This window comes from Bombus affinis, chromosome 10 (genome assembly GCF_024516045.1).
Source record: "Bombus affinis isolate iyBomAffi1 chromosome 10, iyBomAffi1.2, whole genome shotgun sequence".
Taxonomy (NCBI): domain Eukaryota; kingdom Metazoa; phylum Arthropoda; class Insecta; order Hymenoptera; family Apidae; genus Bombus; species Bombus affinis.
In genome coordinates this window covers 8,511,320-8,533,226 of record NC_066353.1, presented here as the reverse complement: position 1 = coordinate 8,533,226, position 21,907 = coordinate 8,511,320, and the positions used below count along the sequence as shown (strand labels likewise).

General features: G+C 33.6%; 1 protein-coding gene across 3 annotated transcripts; it reads right to left on the bottom strand.

The window, feature by feature from the left end:
* Nucleotides 1-1,190: 1,190 nt before the first annotated feature.
* On the bottom strand, nucleotides 1,191-21,153 carry LOC126921336 (organic cation transporter protein-like). 3 transcript variants are annotated; one of them, XM_050732832.1, is made up of 10 exons: nucleotides 20,503-21,153; nucleotides 13,172-13,273; nucleotides 5,604-5,926; nucleotides 4,653-4,756; nucleotides 4,396-4,550; nucleotides 3,910-4,220; nucleotides 3,451-3,763; nucleotides 2,548-2,729; nucleotides 2,080-2,216; nucleotides 1,191-1,955 (listed from the first exon to the last, which is right to left on the bottom strand). In XM_050732832.1, the coding sequence occupies exons 2-10, from the start codon at nucleotides 13,197-13,199 to the stop codon at nucleotides 1,898-1,900; spliced, it is 1,611 nt and encodes a 536-aa protein (XP_050588789.1). In that variant the 5' UTR covers nucleotides 13,200-13,273; nucleotides 20,503-21,153; the 3' UTR covers nucleotides 1,191-1,897. The 3 variants fall into 3 exon arrangements, with proteins under 3 accessions (XP_050588789.1, XP_050588791.1, XP_050588790.1); XM_050732834.1 differs by lacking the exon at nucleotides 13,172-13,273; XM_050732833.1 differs by lacking the exons at nucleotides 13,172-13,273; nucleotides 20,503-21,153 and adding an exon at nucleotides 8,522-8,549.
* Between the last annotated feature and the right edge of the window lie 754 nt (nucleotides 21,154-21,907).

Genomic DNA, 21,907 nt, shown 5'->3' with positions numbered 1-21,907 from the left:
GAAGATTAAAGTTTTTAAGGGAACTAGTTTGTATTTTATGTATTATTTATATATAAAATCCAATTATTACAAATAAAAACTATTTTAACGGAAATAAAAATCATGATATAATGACAATATTTTATAATTAAAGAGCGTTATTATATAAAGCGACGTTTGTATGGTCGTTGGTATTTCCGTTGATTATTGTTCATTGCTTTTATTACGCTGCCGTGAAAAATCGCAGCAGTCGAAGCAACAGCACAAAACTCTTTAAGCTTTAAACAGCTTCATCCGGTAAACGGAAATCCATTCAATAGCGCACATAGTGCGTAACATTTTTTGTATATACCTACCGTAAATAGATGCGGATTTTGATAGAGGTACTCGTAGCCATGATGAAAACAATCTGAATTAAATAGCCTAAGATGGTTATATTTAAACAACAATAACGATATATTGCCACAATTATTAATAATTAAACGCAATTGATTTGGAGCAAGAAGATAATTATCTTTTAACATAAAAGATAACATCGATGTTAACATTTTCTATAAATATCTATAGAACCAATAAGTCATCAAAGATATTTCTATGGGAGATTAAAGTGGATAAATCAAGTAACAAAATTGAATAGGTACTTTATTTGGTCCGATTATTAAAACGGGTAGAACAGGTATTGCGTGCTTGGATTTATCGTCAGTCTCAACCGCAAAACGAACAAGAACAAAAACATTTTTACCGTTAACAGAATATAGAAAGAAAACGATGTTATCCTTGGGTTTGCAAAAATAATTACAGACATTGAAGATTCTGTACCAAGTTTCAGCATGGAATGCATGCATCAGTTATTTCAATTAATCACTGATGTCACTGTATTTTCATAATATCAATAAGTTAAATTACATACTATAATTTAAATTAAAAAAAATTTAAATTACAAATCGAAAGAAGCGGGAAGAAATCTGATAAATATGAATTTTTGTACGTTTTTACGCCTATAATTGTTTCTTTTTCTTTTCTTTTTTTTTTCGAAAAAAATAAAAGTGTAAGATAGATGTATCAAAATATTTTTAATACATCGTATCAATAAAAAATTGTCAGTTACGTAAACGCGTTGATTGTCTTATGATATAAGAGTGATGAACATAGAATAATATAATACGACTTGCGTGGCTAATCGTTTGTAGGAAAGAAGAAAGAATAGTCAGTTCCAGGAATGTAATCGTCTGTATTTTATTTAATGCAAATTGTAAAATTACGAAATTACTTAAAGTAACTAATACCAATATGTACCAAATGGTGGACATTCATATATCTAAAAAATTGTTTCACTTTCACTAACATCGAATTAATTAATGTTATTGTACGTTATTATGCGGATTTACATTTTATACATAGAAGAAGAACACTGCAAAGGACGGAGAGAAATAACATTTCACTTTTATAAAATATATGATCTATTTAGACATTTACATACAAATGATATAAGGCACTCTACTCGCAGTTGTTACATTCGTCAGTAAGTAACGTTCTTCAATTCTATAAACTTTTCGATGTCAAAAAATTCTTTAAAACGCCTTAGAATAATTGTACTATTCTTTTATTAAGAAGTTTTGTTTCCATACGAACAAATGTATATACTGATTTAGTTTATCAGCTATTAATAATAAGTAAAAAATTTGTCGGAAAATGAAATCGATGTGCTTCAATGCGTGTGAAGAAAACCACCGATATCGTTAAAATTGTGGATATAATAATATAATAAATAAAAAAGCGGAATGCTCTCAGTGTCATTTATATATACAGCTAATTTCTTTATAAAACGCCAGGTTTCTGGTTTTGTTACTTCTCCTCGCAATTTTTTCCTAATTTTTTTAATAATCTCTAAGTAATAACGGTTAATCTCAGTCTTCGTTCAAAGTGCCGCTTCTGCTTCGATGTCTTTTGGATTCTTCTTTATTTTATGGGGTTTCCTATAACAAATACCGAAAACAGTATTTTAAAATGTAACAAAAAGCATAAAAAGTAAATGTACAAAAGTCCGCGATCTAACTATTAAGAATCAAGTATCCTAAAAGTATCAAAAATTACACTAACTTCCCAAAATTTTCGCCGTCTTCGAGCGTCTCTGGCAGTGTACATCCAACTGTTTCTGGTAATAAAAAGCAAAGCGCGGCACCGATGAGTGGAAGGATCCCGAAACAAGCTGGTGGAAGCCAAGTTTGAAGGTGATCCTTTAAGAAATTAATAAAAACTCATTAATAGTGAATATACGATAAAAATAAGGTTCGAGTAAATAAAAAATTTGTTCTTTATCGATGGCCTGTAAAAATGAAATATACTCGGTCTCTGAGAACATAAAGAAACTCGTTTTAAAAGAGAACTATTTTTCTACTAATCATACTATGAATGATTAAATATGAATACTTTGCTATTTAATATTTACACTATGAGTACCATACCACGTTATCTCATTTGAGCATATCCACAACCGTCAGTATCTGTTTTCGCGAGCACAATAAACTCATTAACAGGCGAATCTCACTTTCTTATCCTCGAACTTACCAAAGATACTATGAAGGGTGCTGAAATAGAGCCTATCCTGGCGCACATACTGCTGGTACCCACACCGATGTTCCTAATGACCGTGGGGAATAATTCACCGGAAAATAGATAAGCAGTGGTGAAAGAGACAGACATGCCAACGATGGCCGAGCAGACTAGAATTAATCGAAGCCACGCGATATCTGCAACAAGTAAAACGTGTATAAAATAAAATAAAGTAAAAAAATACAATTGCGTTATTCATTTGGTTCATTAAAAATGAAAATAACAGAGGAAATATACGATAAGACCATTTTTATTGATTTCCTGATTTTAGAATTTTGTTTTACTGGTTAAAAAAGAAATAAGTGCTATGTTTCAGTACTTATATTTATGTAGCTGTGACATGGAACCAGCTTATTCAAAAATGCAAGTTTTTAGGGAATTAGTAAAGAACTTACGACGTTGTGTAAAATATTAAGGATATCATTTTTTTTTTTTTTTGTGTTAGGAATTCCTCGCCACCTATCGCTACTACTTTTCCTTCGCATGATAAAAGTTCACGTTCAAACAGTTAGATTCGACTGGTAGGAATTCAGTTAATTGGGAATTACAGTACATTCATCTGCACCTATTTTATCGGAACTTCTTTCTATTAAAAATTTTACTTAGTGCCCCATTAAATGAACTTCTAGCTCTTAAGTCCACTTAACGGGATATGAACTTTTAGCACGTGAACGAAAAATGATAGGCAGTGAAAAGAACCAGCGAATTCCAGTTATGTAAATTATTTATCTATCGAGGAATTACGATAAACGAAATCCCTATAAAGAATAAAAGTCCGACTTATCATATCTTTGCCCTGTGATCTTTGTTTGATAATGCTCATTTAGAAAAATATTTAATCGAAACGAATATATGCACCGTCTGAGACAATGATGAGCAAAAGAGCCGCAACGCCAGCGATCGAGTTACTACAAATTAAGGTGATCCTTCTACCAAGTTTGTTCATTGCCCACCAAGCAACGAAATTTCCAGGTATCTGTATGGCGCCAGAAACAGTGAAATTTATGAATATATTCCCACCGACTTGTCCTATATATTGAGACATTCCAAACAACCCCATCCCGCAAACGATCCAATTGAAGAAAATCGACAGCGATTTTATCCTCATGTTGGGCGTGCGAAACAAGTCCAGGAACGATGCTTTATAATCCAAATGTGATCGTTTGGAATTCTGTAAAAACATCGAATATTAATGGAGATAATGGATGATATAAATATAAATTTCATAGGAATTTTGTGTGAATAAAGGCGACGACGAACGAGTAAGAATAAAATTTACGGTGCCGTTACAATCAAACAGAAATTTAGAAATTTTACCTGCTGCAAACAGTGTTTTCTGACCATGTCTGGAATGTCCTTGTTTTTAATTTGGTTAATATTGGCACCCTTCTGTAAAATCCTACAAGCTGCTCGTTGCCTTCCAAAGGCAAGCAACCATCTAGGAGATTCAGGTACGACCCACCAATAACTTAAGAGAATGATGGAGGGTAATGTGATGGCGATTTGAAGATGTTGCCAGTGACGAAATAAAAATGCAAATCCGGCTAGTGACATGTGACCCAAACTAAATGGAATTTGATACAGTACTGTGATGGCTGCGCGCCATTGTGTTCCAACAATCTCCATACCTGTTAAATATTTATAATTATCACTAAATTGTCTATAAATTAAAAATCGTTGCGGTATACAAATTTTAGTGCTACATTGGAATGAAATTTTCAACGAAGAAGTATCCAAATTGCAACGAAGAACTTAAATAACAGTGTGCGATTATATATTTATTAATATTAAATTATTACTTACAAATGACGTAACTGGTAACCATGGTACCTCCAGTAGCTAAAGCACTAAGCAATTTCATTAATAACAGTGCTGGAAACCATGGCACGACAGCACATCCGATACCGGAAACTAGTTGAAGAATTACTGCCACCATCAGCGGCATTTTTCTACCGTACCTGAATTTGAATGAAAAATTTAGAGATTAATAAATTTCGATCTTTCAAATTTGAAAAGATACAAAGTTTACTTCATGAAAAAGTAATCGATAGTATATATACCTATCTGCTATATTGCCAAATATGATATTGCCCAAAAGTACGCCAAACATCAAAATAGATTGCTGGATATTAGCGTAATGCGTTCGACTGCATACTAAATTCCACTGAAATGACGTAATCATAAAGAAATATTCGTTTAGAATAATTTTTACAAATGAACAGACATTCCAATTAAAGGACAATAAAAAATACTATCGTAATTTAAAAAAATGTACGGTTATACGTATTATATCAAGAAAATAAAAAATCATTATAATTCTTTCCATATCCATGCAACTATTCTTGTAACAAACAACCTAATAGAAATTATGACAAAATTTCTATTTTTTTCTTTTTTTTTTTTAGTGTATTAAATACGAATAACTTCATTCAAAATAAAATCGTTTCAAATTATATTATTGATAATACATAATACGTATTGACAAACGCTTTTCAAGAAAATTTATTCTTTTTCTATATTATCCTACGTATAACTATAATCATTATTCTAAAGAATTATTTCGATTAAAAAGAATGCAGTACACATTGAGCGAAATTTCTCGCTCTCTTGTTTTACGTATCTATTTATATTCTAAGTTATGCATTATGTTAAATATAATTTCAGGAATCATAACATACTGAACAACGCTAAACTACCAACATTAAAAACATACCAATCGAATGTATCCACTTACCCAACACGACTTCGTCAAACGCATCTATACAAATCGTTTCTTTTCTTTTTGTCTCTTTTCTTTTTAAAAATCCATCGTATATTTCGATTAATTATTCCATTTGAGATACATAAACGGCGCGTAACATTCGTGTTTATTTAAACAAAGTAACAAGCAAGAAAGAATCATTAAAAACCTAACTCCATCGCTGTAATTTAAGGCAACGATTACCTCCGTTTTCCATTCGATTCTCTGAAGGAAAAAATGTTAATTAGGTGAACAAGCTTTCGACAATTACCTGCGATATTATTGTCTCAGTGAACGTGCTTCTGTCGTACTCCCATTCTGTGCACTCTGCCAACGTACCATTGACATTGACTACGCACTGGTCAGACGTTTCCGTGCGTGCTGGCGAGGTGCAGTTGAAATTTTGATGTGGCGCCATAAAGACGATCGCGAGCTGATGCCAAGCGATCGGGAACTTGACCAGAGAAATTGCCAGACAAACGTATATTTGCCATCTGCCAAGATTTCCGATAGCTTCTTGCACGGCATCGACCTCATCACCATTGTCGACAACCTCTTCTTTACCATTCGAGACTTGCTTGCCATTCACTTCCGCTACACAATAAATGGAAGATATTTTAGATACTAGGAATAGGAATATTTTTATACTTTTTATAATTTGCGTGAAATATGTATTATTTACTTTCGAATTATATTATTACGCTTTAGAACGTGAATATATGTCTATAAATTTGTATAATTAGTCTATAACATATACAGAAACTTCTTTTCATCGTGCCAAAATAAAAATCATGATAACTAATAAGATCTCTTCAGTTATAGGTCATCAGTGATGTCATAATTTCATAAAACAGATTTAAACAAGATAATGTAAACAGCTTAACAACGTTGACTTCAAGCAAAGATAAAAGATGTCTTATGTAAGAATTATTACTTGAAATTTCACACATAATTCAAGATATACGTAAAGAATCGACCAAAAATATCTACATCGAGACGTTATTGGAATAGCTAATTTCAACATTATTGGAATTATCGGAACTACTGATGTAGAAATTACTGGTTAGTGATATTTACAGATTTATTTATTACGACGTAAACAGGAAACGATGGTTACTTAACATCAACTTAATGCAGTAATGCGATATAACTAAGAGAACTAAATTGATAATTTGTAATTCACAATTTACAACTTATAACTTACAACTGACGACGACTCGACAACTCATGAGTAACGATTAACCCGCAATTATTCGCAACTCCCTCGTAACTCTCTCGCAACTAACAGCTACCTTTCATACCACAGTTTTGATATTCCTAGCACGCACATGTGTTCCACAGACGCGGATGACCCACGGTCAAGTACACTTTATTTAATTACCCAATGGCGTAAAGGCCCACAGGTATATCCCCCGTTGAGATTTCCCATTTTGCCCAACCCGTTAGTAGTTTTATTTTTACCTATAGTTCATCGGGACTTTTCCCAGGGGTTGTCCCCGATACTACACTAATTTAAACAAATTCTCCATTAATTAACTGAATTATAATATCTTACGTAATTTACGACAATCCTATTTTAATGCAGATCAATAAAGCACATCAATTTTATCTGCGTGTTAATGTATTCGTGCATTGCGTTAGCAAATCGCTTCAACCAACGATGAACACAATTAAAGACAATGGGAATCGTACGACTAGACGCTTATCAAAGAAGCTAAACATAAATAGAGATTGCTTAATGGAAAATACTTATCTCTGACGAAGGCTAACTCAATCTAATAATTAAAAGAGTCGAAGATTGCGATTAATTGTTGTTTTAATGATTTTGACCTGTTGTGTAGTCTTTAGAACGGCCAGTTCATGTTGCTCAATTACTATTTAATCAGCTTCTGATATGATACTCTTTGTCTACAAGCTGCCAGAAATTTGTCATCTTCTTATAAGAAAAACACAATTGCAACACAATTTTCAAGACACTGGAATCACCCTTTCTTCTATAATTCCCCTAATCTATTCCATTCTTTCGATTTAAAATTTTATCTTATGATTTATATATACCAACAATTTTCTAAAAATTAGTTAACAGCTTTTAAATGAACATTTTATTGGTATCCTTAATTTACACCCTAAATGGAGGGTCGTTTTAAAAAATCCACAGTCGATAGGCAAGGGATTTTTATTACTGTCTCCTGTATCATTGATTTATTGCTTCGTATAGAGAAAATCAACATCCAAAAAAGCGTAACGATACACGAAACAATTAAAAAATGTATTAATAATAGTTTATCTTTCACAGCCCTCCCCACCCGGTCATGAGAAGGGACTCGGTTTACGATTGTTTAAAAAAAGAAGTATTACATACGCAGATAATAATAATTAAATACTCGCACGTGCAACCAAAAAGCGATCATCGTTGTTTGCTTTCTATGAAATCCTAAACTTTTATAATTTAGCGATATACGTGATCTTGAACATGACGAATATCGTTTGCACAGCTTCTACTAAATGTTTCTTCACCAACGTAAATTATTCGTTTCCTTACAATTTCTAATATATATATCATCTATTTTCTTGCTGCAATATTGTAAGTTGGTATTATGAAACGTGTAAACGATTGCATTTAAGTTAATAACAAGACGCTTAATCGCATAGGTTGTTAAAGGCAAGCACATAATAAACGATTTTAATCAAATCCTCCATGTGATTTACGATCAAGATGGCTTGATGAATTACATAAACACGATGTTTAACATATTCGTAGGCGCCTCTCGATTGTCTTCAAAGACACAATATTAATCGAACTGCGCACATCTTAATAAAACAAGACCGTGTAAAGATTAGCTACAAAACCACGACGTACGTACTGTTACTTGCATCAATATTCGGACACAACACTAGCTCTATATCATTAAAAAATATAAAAAAGAGGTCCACGTCGAATTTAAGAAACGACGAGGATAATCACTTTCTTTTTAAAATCTATTCTACGATTAAATGACATTGTTAGAAGGAAATTGTTCGTGCATTTTCAAGCTACGATAAATGGTTCACATTTTTATAGAATAAACGACACGCTGTTTAATTCATCCCCTCGACAAATACAAAGCAACAAATACAGGGAATGTATAGTAACCGCGTACTAACGCGAATAACGGTACATTTTTATCGTCTTTGATAAATTCATCTTACTGAATAGATTCATACTAGGATTTCCTGCAGATCGATATAGAAACGTACGGTAGTAACCGCCAATGAGATAAACGTCGCGTCAAGGGAAAAAAGCGACAGCACGTGTAATTAAACTGTTTACTGTGTATCGATCGTTCGTATTCGTCACTTCTTGACGACAAACACCGTCGCGTTGTCGATGCGACGTCGACTACGTCTACTTACTTACGCGATGATTTTGCGCAACAAGTGGGTGTGCGCCGAAGAGAGAAATCCGATTGGTCGGTACACAGTTATCGTGACTCTGACACGCTCGTTTACACATATTTTGCATGTCAAAGCGGTTTCGCGTGAAAATGAGATACGATCACGTTTAGGCATTGTCCACATTAGTTAACAAAATTAAAATGACCCCGCAACCGAGTACGACGCTTTGTATGATAATTACCGGTTCATACAGGAATATCATATCATCGTATAATCCGACGTGTCGGTGAAATCATAAAATCAAGATATGTCAGACCTCGAAACGCTCGATGCTCGTATCTATCAGTGTCTAGTGTTATTAGACATAATGAATGTTGTAAAGTCGCGATTACATGTGTATGCGACTGCGCAAATCGAAGTTTGAATGACAAGGAGGAAAGCAAATATTTTAGTTTGCACTTCCAGATATCGATAAATTCTAGCGATATTTTGTAGAAAGTAGTATTCGCGTATAGTATTTATATTTATGGAAAAACGATAGATTTCGTAAGTTAGAAAACACGGTTAATATAACGTAAGCTTCAGTTATGATAAAAATGACGTACAAGGTATCTTCTAAGTTAATAATCAGTATCCTCCGATACCACAATCAATTATATATAATTAAGGCTACTTTCAGCATTATCTATGTTTTAATTACATTCCGGTAACGAACGTTGATTTTTCTTCAAATTTATCATCGTATTATCTTAGTGCATACATATATAAAAACTTCGAATCTGTAGGGATTTTATATCTTTTAATTCGTTCTGCCTTTTTACGTCCGAAGCTCAACTTTATTTTAAATTTGTCTGTACCTGTACAGCATCACATTCCGAATTCACTATGAAATTATAAATTAGATTTATACATTTATTATCTAGTTTGTAAGAATAAAGGAATCGAAGTACGGAGCAAGAGATAAGAAATAACAGAGGAATTATTATATTTAGACTTATCATTTTATAATACGCTCGTATTTAAGAAAACGTAAGGTTTTTTTTAACGCGAGTTTGTATTATTTACGCGTTCTCTTCTTTACTCGTTGTATAAACTCATCCTCTTTCAATTTATTTAAATCAATTGTACATCTTAATTCGTTTCACTTCAACTCGTATTATCAATTCACGTTACTTCTGTTTCACACGAACTTGATATTTCGTGAAACAAAGAATATTTCCCGTCTGATATCACTACGCCCAACAACATGAACTTGCAATTAATATTTATTCATCTGCTCTGCGCAATGAACCGGTTGAACTTTCCTTCCACGAACTTTGACCGGATAAAATTGAGCAAAGTTCCCCGACCAATGATTCATACAATTCGATGATTAAAGTGTACCATCTAAGACTCTACTTTTTGATACGTATTGTAGTAGAATAGCCATTTTAAATGTGAACATAATTTCAATTATTAGGAAAGTGAATTATTTTTTAATCGATTGTTTACAGTCACATCGACCATTACGATAGAAAGTAAATATTTTAGTTTCAATACCGCGTCTTCTTTCATCATCGAGGGAATAATTAGCGTTACAAATAAAAGAAATTAAAAGTACTGCACACCTGTATGACTTCTCAAGACCAGATACCGATGTCGTTGCAAGTTTAATTGCGATACCAATACAATTTCAGTAATCGTATTATTACATAATACTGTCGACAGCTGTTCAGTTTGGCAACGTGACAAGAAGAAATACGATCCATTCTAAATGTTAAGTTAATACAAAAAAACAAAACGATACCGAAAACTTTGCAGCTATTCCTATGATAAGCTCATTTACAAGATATTTTATTTCGTTATTATGCGTTCAATGTGCGAGATTTGAAAAAGGATGAAGACATAATCTTTTCATAACATATTTTCTATATTTTTTCTAACGATACCTGATACGCGTTATAAATTTTGCGTGCAATCGCATATAAGATTGCGTAAAATAAAAGAAAAATGCATGATGAAGAAATAAATGTTATCGTAGAATTGCGATCGATAAATTCGAGGATTTAACTAACTGCACCACGATAGTTTCAGACGTTCTTACATTATCTTATCCGCGTTCTTACCAGCTTCATATAGTCGTACATATTTATACACATACGGTCAAATAACACGAAGGTAGTAGACGTTTGACAACCATAAAACATGCTTCGTAAATAACACGTAATTAATAGATACATACAAATAAATGTCTTGACGTATTGATTGATTTGTAAAGAAGATTGATAATATTGACAACAGGTGTTAGAAAAAATGAGTGTTAAAGCTATGTTACAACTTTGTGACTTCGCTATGTGTACGTATGACATTCGTCATTACTATAGACAAAAATATATGATATAATATAGATGTATAAATATCGAGTATGACTAAAATACTGTGTTAAAGAAATATTCTACTGTATGACACGTTTCGCAGCCTTTCCTTGGGACATTTGTTACAGGAAACCTGTACAATTTTCTCGTTGATATTTTGCTGCTAACGTTCCAACATTTTTTAAAGAAAAACTAAAGAGAAATTATTAATCAAAATCGAGCCGCTCGTGACTTCTATGAGTCAGTAGTTTTGCTTAACGGGGAAAAAACACTAGAGATTTTTAAAAGAAGGAAAGAAGTCAATAATTGGAAAGATAAATTAAAAAGATAATTAAGAAGATAGCCCGACTATCGGCTTTTTAAACTCCTTTTTATATCTTTTATCGACTGCGAAAATACAAAGAGAAGATTTTCAAATTAATTCTGACACGGATTGTAACTACAACGTGTGCATCGTAACGACAGGTGCATACAAAAATCAATCAATCCATCGAGTAACAAAAAAAAAAGTAATTCTGAGAAAATTGCTTTTAATCATCCTTCTATGCATCCTCAGTCGTCCTGCTTTTCTCAAATAGTCACAACTTTGTTAATTTTTAAACTCACACGCACACTTTTACTTTTGACACGATATAATCAATGCAAAAGTTAATAAATGGCATAAAATGCTTCGAATTATATAGAAATAATGATGCCTCTTTCCAAATATCTACAATGAAATTACACTAGACTACGGTAGAAGGTACTTTTAGCATAGGAAAGATATAAAAATTCTATATCTCAAAGACAAATAAATTACCCGCATTGTATCGGAAATCTAATCTTTTTCAAGAACCCTAACATAGAACATAAATATACACGTGTCCAATGAGTTTACGGTACATAATACTTTCTCAGAAATATTCTCTGCAAAAAGATATTTATTTCTGGATACGAAATTATCATTTTTCTCCGCTGAACGATTCGATACGCGATATGAACGTATCTAATAACAGCTGGACAGTATGAACATTTTTTAATCCACGTTTCCTGACGGTCGCCGTAAAATAATATTTTCCAGTAGGATACTGCTCGGACGAAATGACTTCTCGGTAAAACGGGAGCAAGATTCCTCGATAATGTGTTCACGCCGTTTTAACCTTTATTACGTTTAAGTATAGCAAGTGACGAGAAAACCAGTTTCGAACAGAAAAACCGATCAACAAGTCCATGTGAACCGTAAAATGTACGGTAACCTCGAGACAGTGGAAATCAGCCTTCGTTTCCAGAGCACACAACATTATCTACCTTCTTGGGCGACTGGAAAGGTCGGAGCTCGGAGCATATTGCTAACGTCTTTCTAGATCAAAGACTTCCTTCAAGTTTTATCATCGATTCGTTTCGACATACACCGAACAAATTCTTATGCGAGAAGTGCAGCACGCTCGGTTCGATAATGAAGTCATTGTCTCTTGCTATCGATAAATTTCGTACCCGAGGACGTGCAGTCCCTGGGACTCACCTGATAGAATTGCAAAAGCAACCTACTTTGAAACAATAAATTATTTAGAGGAGAGAGATTCGAGAGGAAGAAGTAGGACAATTAAGTGATGTTATAAAATAAGCTTTAATCGAGTTCTATTGAAAGAAAAACGTCGGAAAAATGTGTTTTTACTACGAATGAACGATAGAAACGAAACTTCTGGCATAAATAAAAAATTGTTTATAAGTGAAAGAACTAAAAAAAAACGACGTCAGATCAATTTCTGCTATTAAATATTTGCTAAATATCAGATTTTAACATCCGCAAGGTCGGACACATCAAATATATGTTTTGCAAAGGAATTATCCCTGTCAAGATCTAAAGAGCTTATTGTTAATTAGATAATTACGTAGATTAATTAGGATTTTGCAGATTTGTACTATAGGTATTTAAAATAGATATCACATTGTGGCGTGCGATTTGTTTGTTCTACAGTTATCTATGTTTACTCAAGATATGATATTTGTATAATCCAAAAAAGCTCGTAAGTATTTAACTTTTCCACCATTTATGAATAATTTTCGATACGATATAATACTCTATGATATGATATCGAATTAATGTTAAATATAGAAGAAATTGACATACCATAACTGTTGGTTTGCGTATTCTTCATATCACTGTCTGGTTTTGCAGCTATTTTCTTTCTTTGCAATTCGTTCACGTTTTATTTTCGTTAATGTGTGCTATCTGTAACATACGAACGATGGATATTTGAAAATGTGCGTCCAAGTATATGTAATGATTGTTCTTTAATATCGCAACAAAATTTCTACATTCGTTTCAAAATTTGCAATAATTTACGAAATTTTTGTCTTTATCTTAAAGAAATCGATTAAATTGTAGCATAAAGTTTGTCGTAGTTATAAAATTTACGAAATCGATTATTGTTCATCGATCATTCGAATCTTCGTCTGTTAGTCTAAATGGCAATCTATATGTATCGATTAATTTTGCACAAACAGAATGATTATCATCTCCAAATTAGTCTGAATCTAGAAGAAATTGAATAACAGATCGATGTTATCTCGCAATAATATGTACATATGCTCTCAAAGCGTTTCATCACTCGCAGCATTGAAGAAAATAAAGAGAATATTAATCCTGGTGCAGATCCCCTTTAAACAATTTCCATTTGATAAATCTGTCTCATTCCAAAAGGTCGAAGAACGTATAACGAAGATACGAATTTGTGTAAAAACCCGCAGTCTACTGTTCATTCGATGACCAATTTTCGAACTCGATATCGCATCTGCATTGAATCGCAGTAACAAGGAATATCAACCTCGGTAAACTAGGACTATCTAATCTAAGCCTAAACGTTACACAATGCGCGCGTCCCGGCCTCGTTAAAACGCCCATGGATCGCGAGCGCGTAATCGAACGTTATCCGATTACCAAAGATGCAGAAACGTTAATTGTACGCGAGTCCACGTAACGCGAATATCGCGTTCGCAATTTCATCGGTGGCGCCAAGAATCGCGGTCGAGACAATGCGAGTCGCCAGTCAGAAGGACAGAATGTTATTGACCTGTGGTAAAGTCGTGACAGGGGGAAAGGAAAAGCAAAAGGAAAAACGATCAAAGCGGCCGAGCAAAGAAAATCGCGAATACCTGCGGCTCGCGCGATCCTACCAGAACACACATTCGCTTATTACCATCCTTGATTCCTGTTATACGCTGTACACAGGATACTAATTACGATTAAAACCACTTGCAATCTTTCGCTCGCGTCGGCACGCAAATCCACCCTACAATTTACCACCTTTCTTCTTTATTTATTTATCTCGCTCTCTGTAAAACTTTTCTCCAGACTCGCAGAAAGAATTGTCAAAGATTAATGAACAGGCAAGATGGAATTCGTATTTATGGTTATGCTCGGCACTTGCGCAACTATCGGCATGTTTTTATACGAGCCATAGATTTTCCAAGGTGAATACTATCGAGCTACGAGAGAACAATTTGCAATTGCCTTTTGTAAAATTTATTTAATAAAATTCCTCCTTTGTATGTACGTAGGCTTATGGATATAAACGTACGCTTTTCTATCAGATCCAGAAGTGGAAAACTTTATCCCAATCTCTCAATAAACTCTTCGATCGACTATGGTCAACATCGTTAATAGAAATGACCCGATTTATTTGATTAGTATTTGCGTCACTAAAATATTTACAACTTAGGAATTTGCCTTGAACCACTGTTTGTTAGACAAATCTCATTAGTCAACTCTCCGTTTTATTAAACACACATTGATTTATTCATTGTAAAAAGCGCGGGATTTCTGAGATTCATCGAATTACAAAATATTTCGATATGCTAATGCATAAGGAATGCGTCAATAATGATGCAATGGTAAATAACATAGTACAAAGTATACGAACAAGATTAAACACTGTTTTCTTAACGATTCTCATTCTTCTTCCGAACTATGGGAAAACATATTTCATTATTATTATTATATTACGTAATTATAATTAATTAACATATTTCGCATTAATCCCGTTCGTTCCCATAATTTAATTTCTAATTGTTTCATCCGAAGTTACAAATATTTCAGTTTGTATATCATAAATACAGCTGATCTTCGTAGATAAGACAATACAATAGGATTATGTCATGTCATTTTTATCTTAATTAATCACGCGTAAAAAACGGCACCATAAATAATTTCCTGTATATACGATATCGTGACAGACGATTAATTCCCTATCGTATCTCTAATTATATTAGTTATCGTTAAACTGTAGACGGAACATAAAAATTTTAATCAGCTTTTTAGGTGAAGCAGTCTGTCTACTTAAGATAGTACAATCGTCCTTTACGATTAAGTGGATTGGAAAAAACACAAACAACTTGTCGAATCTTTAACTTAATAATATAATTTGAACGATAATTACTCATGAGCACATTACTTTCTATGTGTAATATCATATATACTATATATATATATATATGTAACAATCATCAACTCGTCTCTTTTTATTCGTTGCCCTTGTCAAATACAATTTTGGCTTACAAAATTACGATCTCTTTGTCCATCGATCAGGCATAATTTTTTATTTCTTCCATGTTAGTGTTTCCGAGTAAGACTAAGGGGCTTGGTATTACTGCGACACACTTCTCTAGTATTTGTACAAGGAAAATTCACATGGATTTCCCAACTATTACAATATGTAAAGCCATATCAATATGCGCATATATCAAGCAACAGTTTGAATTATTCTATCTTACTGTGAGCTAACGTGCAACGAGTTTAATTAAGAAAACTGAACGATTATAGTTATAATTAGAAACATACTTCTTACAAAATTCTATTTCATATACGATAAAAACAATTCTCCCACAAAAACATAAACGTCTACTCAGATAATTATCGATCGATTATTGATTTATTATTTATCATTATGCAACAGATCATTATTGATTTAACGATTAAATCGGAAAGGTTTTAACGAAAATTCAATGTTAACAAAATATTTCGACCACTATTAGTGATAAGAAATTTCTTCCCTTTTTCTTTGCTTCATAATCTTACGATTGAGACCAGGAAGCAGAAAAACGATAAGACGTATCAGAACCTCGTATCGCATAAATGGGGAAATGCTAATAGTCCCTGAAAAGAGTGGCATGCTACTTAATAAATCTATCGTCTAAAGAACGTCTTCTTGTTAGATAAAACAAATACTTAAAAACAATAACAAAGATTTTACTCGATAAATGCTAAATACTCGATCTGCCGACAGCACCGGATATGACTTACACATAAACATGTACTCGTGTGAATATTTATCGAGGAAAAGGAAACGTTAAAATCAAAATTGTCGACCTTTAGATGGCTGCTTTGTTCGCGTAAAATTATTGATATTTCTTTTACATGTATAATTATTTCTACTATATTTTGACCATATATTATTTTAAACATTTTGTTCTGCCAAAGTAAAGTCGATTCATATTTGTGCGTCACCGCTGACAAAACTACTTAAACTTATCTAAAATTCAGGAAATTACTTCCAAACATTATTTAGAACCAGATAATAATCGCGAACTATATAACATAAGTTGCGCCGTGCAAATAGGCACTATGCACTGATCCGTAAAATGTTAACTAGTTTCGTAGGAGGGAAATAAAAGCTTCTAGCTTCAAGTTTCTAGTTGTCGATGAATAATGCACACGCTTCTCTTGCAATACTTAACACAGCTATTAAAACACCAAGTGACATTTTAATTTCTATCGAAGGTATAATATTTATTAGGAAATCTCACTTGATGTTCAATGAAAACGTCATTTGTTGCTGCTATTAACACGTTACATTCAAAATATTTGTAAATCAGGCGTTTGGATGGTATTTAAAGAATGTTAATTCTCTGTCACACTCGAATCAACATATTTTACAATAAAAATGTCAAATGAACCATTCATTCGAATAAGATGATTTCTTGAAATATTACGTATTGATTCGGTGTATTGAAATATATCGTATAGTAAGATAAACGTATAACTTAATTACTTTTTTACTTTTTCAACGCAAGACTTTCAGTGTAACAAGTCTATACATATACGTCACTATTTTCGTCCAAGCTGTTACACAAAGCACCTTATACTCGTCTTGTACCACATGTGCAGCGCAATGAATATCAAGTCGAGAATGAGAGACATTGATAGAAGCAAAAGTACCGACGATGCCACGACGTGTTAAATGCGTGCCTCAATTGATTGCACTGCGAACAGACAAACTTTCGTCGATGCAGCATCCATTACCATTGCGATATATAAAGCAATGTTCTCAATAAACTTAATATACCTCCAAAAGAAATTGTAATAATAATCATTCGTATAATCCTTATAAAACGGCCACTGTTCGTATTCTATTTCCGCGACGAAGAATAGAATCAAACAGGAAAACATTTATAAAAATCAGTAGCAACCCGTACGACGTATCTATCTAACGTAACAATCGATTGATCGAAGAAACTCTAAAAAGTCTTGGATCGTCGACAACAAAATTCAATCGTTAACAAACCAATCGGTGCGTTAAAAACCTATTTAAAATACAACCTACCACAGTTCAGCTATACTAAATAAAATTATTTATCGTATTTATCGTTCGAGTTTTCCATTTTATCATCTCCTCCATCTCTCGTTCTAAAACTAAGATAAGAACAAGGAGAAAAATCGAGAAGGCATTCGGAAAGGCTATTTCCAAGAAAAAGTCGATAAAATAGAGTTTTTTTTTAAAGAGAAGGAAAAGAAAATCGGGGACGATCTCGGTCGGTCTCGACTTTCGAGAAAGTCCACGCGGCATTGAACTTCGTCCACGATTACATTTGGCTACAGTCGCTGCAGTCCGATCAACTGCGCATATTTTTTGGCCCGTTGTTCTGTTAAGGCACCAGAATGCCTCCGGCTTGTACTAAAAAAATGACCTAAACAGCCTGCTCCTGAATTGCCCGGAGCTGTAACTGTTGAACACTGCAGGCAAAGTTTCCTTACGAAACTCGTATGCGTTCTAATACATCTATGAATTCAATGCAATATCCGCGTTTTCACAAAATTTCCTAATAAACGCGTAATACTCGACGGATAAAAATCTGATTAAAATTGATTGTATTTATATATAACTTTTTACAATGCATCTATCATCGATACACGCGATAACGCGTATCAGATTCAATTTTAACTTTGTATAGAGACTGAAAATTCTTGACTTGCAACGTTTCTCGCGTTTAACCATAATTTATCTCGAAGCAAGTATCGTGAGAAAAGCGTGATACAGATTGCGTCGCGTGGAAAATTGGCAGAATGTCTTTCATTCGAGTGTAATGTGTAAAAAATCAAGGTTTCCGGACGCGTAGGAAAACGCGTAGGCGTCAAGACGCCTTTCCAACCGACACGTGTGTGGAATGATTCACGTTGATAGTTTTCCGACAATTTTCGGAGTACGCAAACGACCGTTGTACGGATAGTTAAAAGCTAAACAATGGCTGAAAACGCAAGTATTCTTAATGCAGTGTGAACGTGTTGGTGAATCGACCACAAGTAACGGGCAGAACAAACGTTGAAATATAATTATTGATAATATAATATTACAGTAACTTCTACGTGCGTTAAATTAAAACGTTAAAAGGATAGACGTAAAACTTTTTTTATACGTTATAATAACTTTACGTATATTACATCACACTTATTAGCAAAGTTCAAACGATAACGAAGACAAATGAATAGCAACGTTAACTTTCATTATTCTCGAGTTTAAAGACAATATGAATACCTTTGTGCGTCACGTGCAAATAATTTTACGTTATACGTGGCACTATTAGCAAAGTACAAATAACAAGAAAATTAGATATTCGAATGTTTTAATAAATATTCCGTCAAGTTTCATTTTTATTGAATGAGAAAAATAGAAGTACAAGTGTATTAGAAACTTTTAATGCCGAATTAATTCTAACTTCGAGTTTCAAAGAATTTTCTTTTTTCTATCTCCTGTAGATAATTCTAGACTACGCTTATCCAAGTTCAAACAATAAAAAAGAATTTTTTTAACGAGATAATTTTAACTCCCGTCTAACTAAAAGGAATACGAGTTTTTCTATTTATCGCTTAGTTAGACAGTTTTATGTTACACTTATCCATAGAATTTCAGTATATATATATATGCCTATATCAGATAGAAGTTAAATATTGTAAGTATACATATTGATTTTTTCTTTCTTGATTGATTTACAGAAATTCGGTGGATCGTTGAAGTTCCGATAAGATGATTCAAAATTTCCCCATTCGAACTCCAGCTTACATCCAGCGTGGATTCGTTCCATCGCGTAGAAATAATTTTCGATACAGGAAATGGAACGTGAGTGTAATTTGGATTAACAGAGAGTTTCTCGAGAAACTCTGGCGGTATCGGCATTATCAAAGCATATTTTTAGCAAGTATCGATATCTGCGTGTGATTTGATCTTTCCGCGAACATGTGTTACGTATGTACTCATACACAAGTCTGTTTTTTTTTTCGGTAAAAACAACCTGAAGAAATTTCTAAAATAAATTTCTATCTTATATAAAAAGTTATAAAATGCAAGCGTCGTTATTTTCTTTCTTCGGAAATATCATAATACCAGTTTTGATATTAAGTACAGAATGGAGTTTCAGTTTTCTGTTACGTATATTTAATGAATTTCTAACAAGTTAGATACAAGTGCTATTAAGTTATAACGTGCTAGACCTAGCAGTGATACTTAGTGATAATGCACTAATGTTGCATTAGAATAGCACGGTTTTGATAGAATGGCTTCAATATTAGAAACGTGGTTAAGATATTGCTTAAATCTCATAATCTCACACATACACGTGCGATGATAGATTTTAAAAGATAGAAAACATTGTTAACCAACCCCGTTATCTTTTTAATCGACGTTATTTGACAAAGCATTAAAGGAATTACCATCGAATAATCTCAAACCACCTACTGCTATAAATTTTGTAACTTTTAATTTATCTTCCAGTTCCATTTGTGTCGATGAAAAGGAAGATTCTTTTATCAAAGAAATTTTTAACGATAATTAACTCGAAGTTTATTTCTTAAACCACTTGAACGAATCTATAAGCTTCTTCAACTATCAAGTTAATAGACGTGCTCCACTAAATTAAGCAAAAGACAAATATTTTTGAATACTTTTTCAAAACGATAAAGATACGTTGTCAAAGATATGAATGGTGAAGATACGAATAAGATGAATGTTCAGAATGTTTATTAAGTTTCATGCTTTCTTTTGAGTTTCGTAATTCAAATTTTATTAAAAAATATAAAAGACAAAATCTTGCAAAAGCTGGATAAAACTACAAAGACAAAATAAGAATCTGGTGAATCCTTAATCGATTTTAAAAATAGGTTGAGCAAGTATTTACAAACGTTTCTCTCACCTCTTTCCCACGCCGCACAGAACAGATGTTTCTCGAGATATTCTCTCGATCGCGCGATTTTGAGTTTCGCTCCGCTTTGCTGTCAGTCCTCGCTCATCAAACACATCGGTATGTATCTCAAGACGAGCACACAGGACCGATTCCCCTCTTCAAACCTCTATCGATTAGCGATTTTCAGTAACCCAAGATATCTCTATTAGACTTCAGACCTGACCAACGCGTCAAATTCTCAGAACCGATCAAATTTTTAAAACTCGATGAAAATCTCACGAAGATCACGTAAAACGTCAATGATAAAAATGAATTTCTCAAAGTCCTCGAAAAAGGCGCGCGGATACGTACAATATCGAATGTTACTTTCAATGTCGATGAATCGAATGAATGGAATACGATTAGACGAAACAAAAGAAGAACAAAGGAAGAGAGTAAGAAAAATAAAACTACGAAGATCGAAACGAGGTGAAAGCGTGGTAATTACGGTTGATCGTAAAAATAAAATTCTAATAAAACGATTTTCACAAATTGTATCGTCTAAGATTTACGTAGCACTGCGCTGGCCATGCGTCGTGCGCGAGTGACGGCGATCAACTAAAATGCGAGGGCAGCGTTTGCCTGCGCGTCTTGCTCGTGCGAAACTGAATCGTTTGGCCGCGCGTCTCCGCTTCGATGCTTAACTTTACACGCGCCGCCTGATTGTTGGCGATCGCCTGGCGTTTTCCGGGCGGTCCTGGCGAACATAAGGGACGAGACGAAACAAAACGAGACAAAACGTTCAAGTAGCGGTGATCATTCTGCGCTGAACTGTTACCTATTTTTCACCCGACAACTGCACCGACAGAAATATATCGTATATATACTATGGCTCAAAAATATCTTGCCGGAACTTGTTTATTTTTGGTATAGAATATAATTCAATTATGAAACTATTACAGATAAAAATATGTATAGTCTATCGATTCCTTAATTTATCATTGGCTTGTTACACGCTTCGATAATATTCTCGTTCAATGTTATTCCAAATCGAGTACAGTACATAGCAAAGCGTAAATATTTAACGGTAAGGTGAATATATAGAAGAGGCATCAGATCGATCCGAAGAAACGACTATGGATTTACGCGCGAACTGGCTCCGAAATGTCCGATCCCTCTGGTCGATTGCCTCGCTTGCTAAAAATCTATTTTTGCGACGGGGAATCGCTGCAATTTGCCGCTAACGAGCTCGTGAAATTGCGAATCGCCTTGCAGTCGCACGGAGAACGAACGGTTGCTCGTGGATATCTCTTGCTAGAAAATTTATAGATATTAGATGCGCTTTAGTAGTTTTGGTGAATGATCATTTTCAAATGAATATTCAAAGCGAGCGTAACTAAAAAATAATGTGAATCGATATGAAATAAAATTGCTC

Coding starts and splice junctions, on each gene's coding strand:
- LOC126921336 (XM_050732832.1), bottom strand. CDS start 13,199: ATGAAGAATACGCAAACCAACAGTTATG. Junction 3,764..3,909: donor GAAAACACTGTTTGCAGCAG/GTAAAATTTCTA, acceptor ATGTTTTTACAG/AATTCCAAACGATCACATTT. Junction 2,217..2,547: donor CACCCTTCATAGTATCTTTG/GTAAGTTCGAGG, acceptor AATTTCTTAAAG/GATCACCTTCAAACTTGGCT.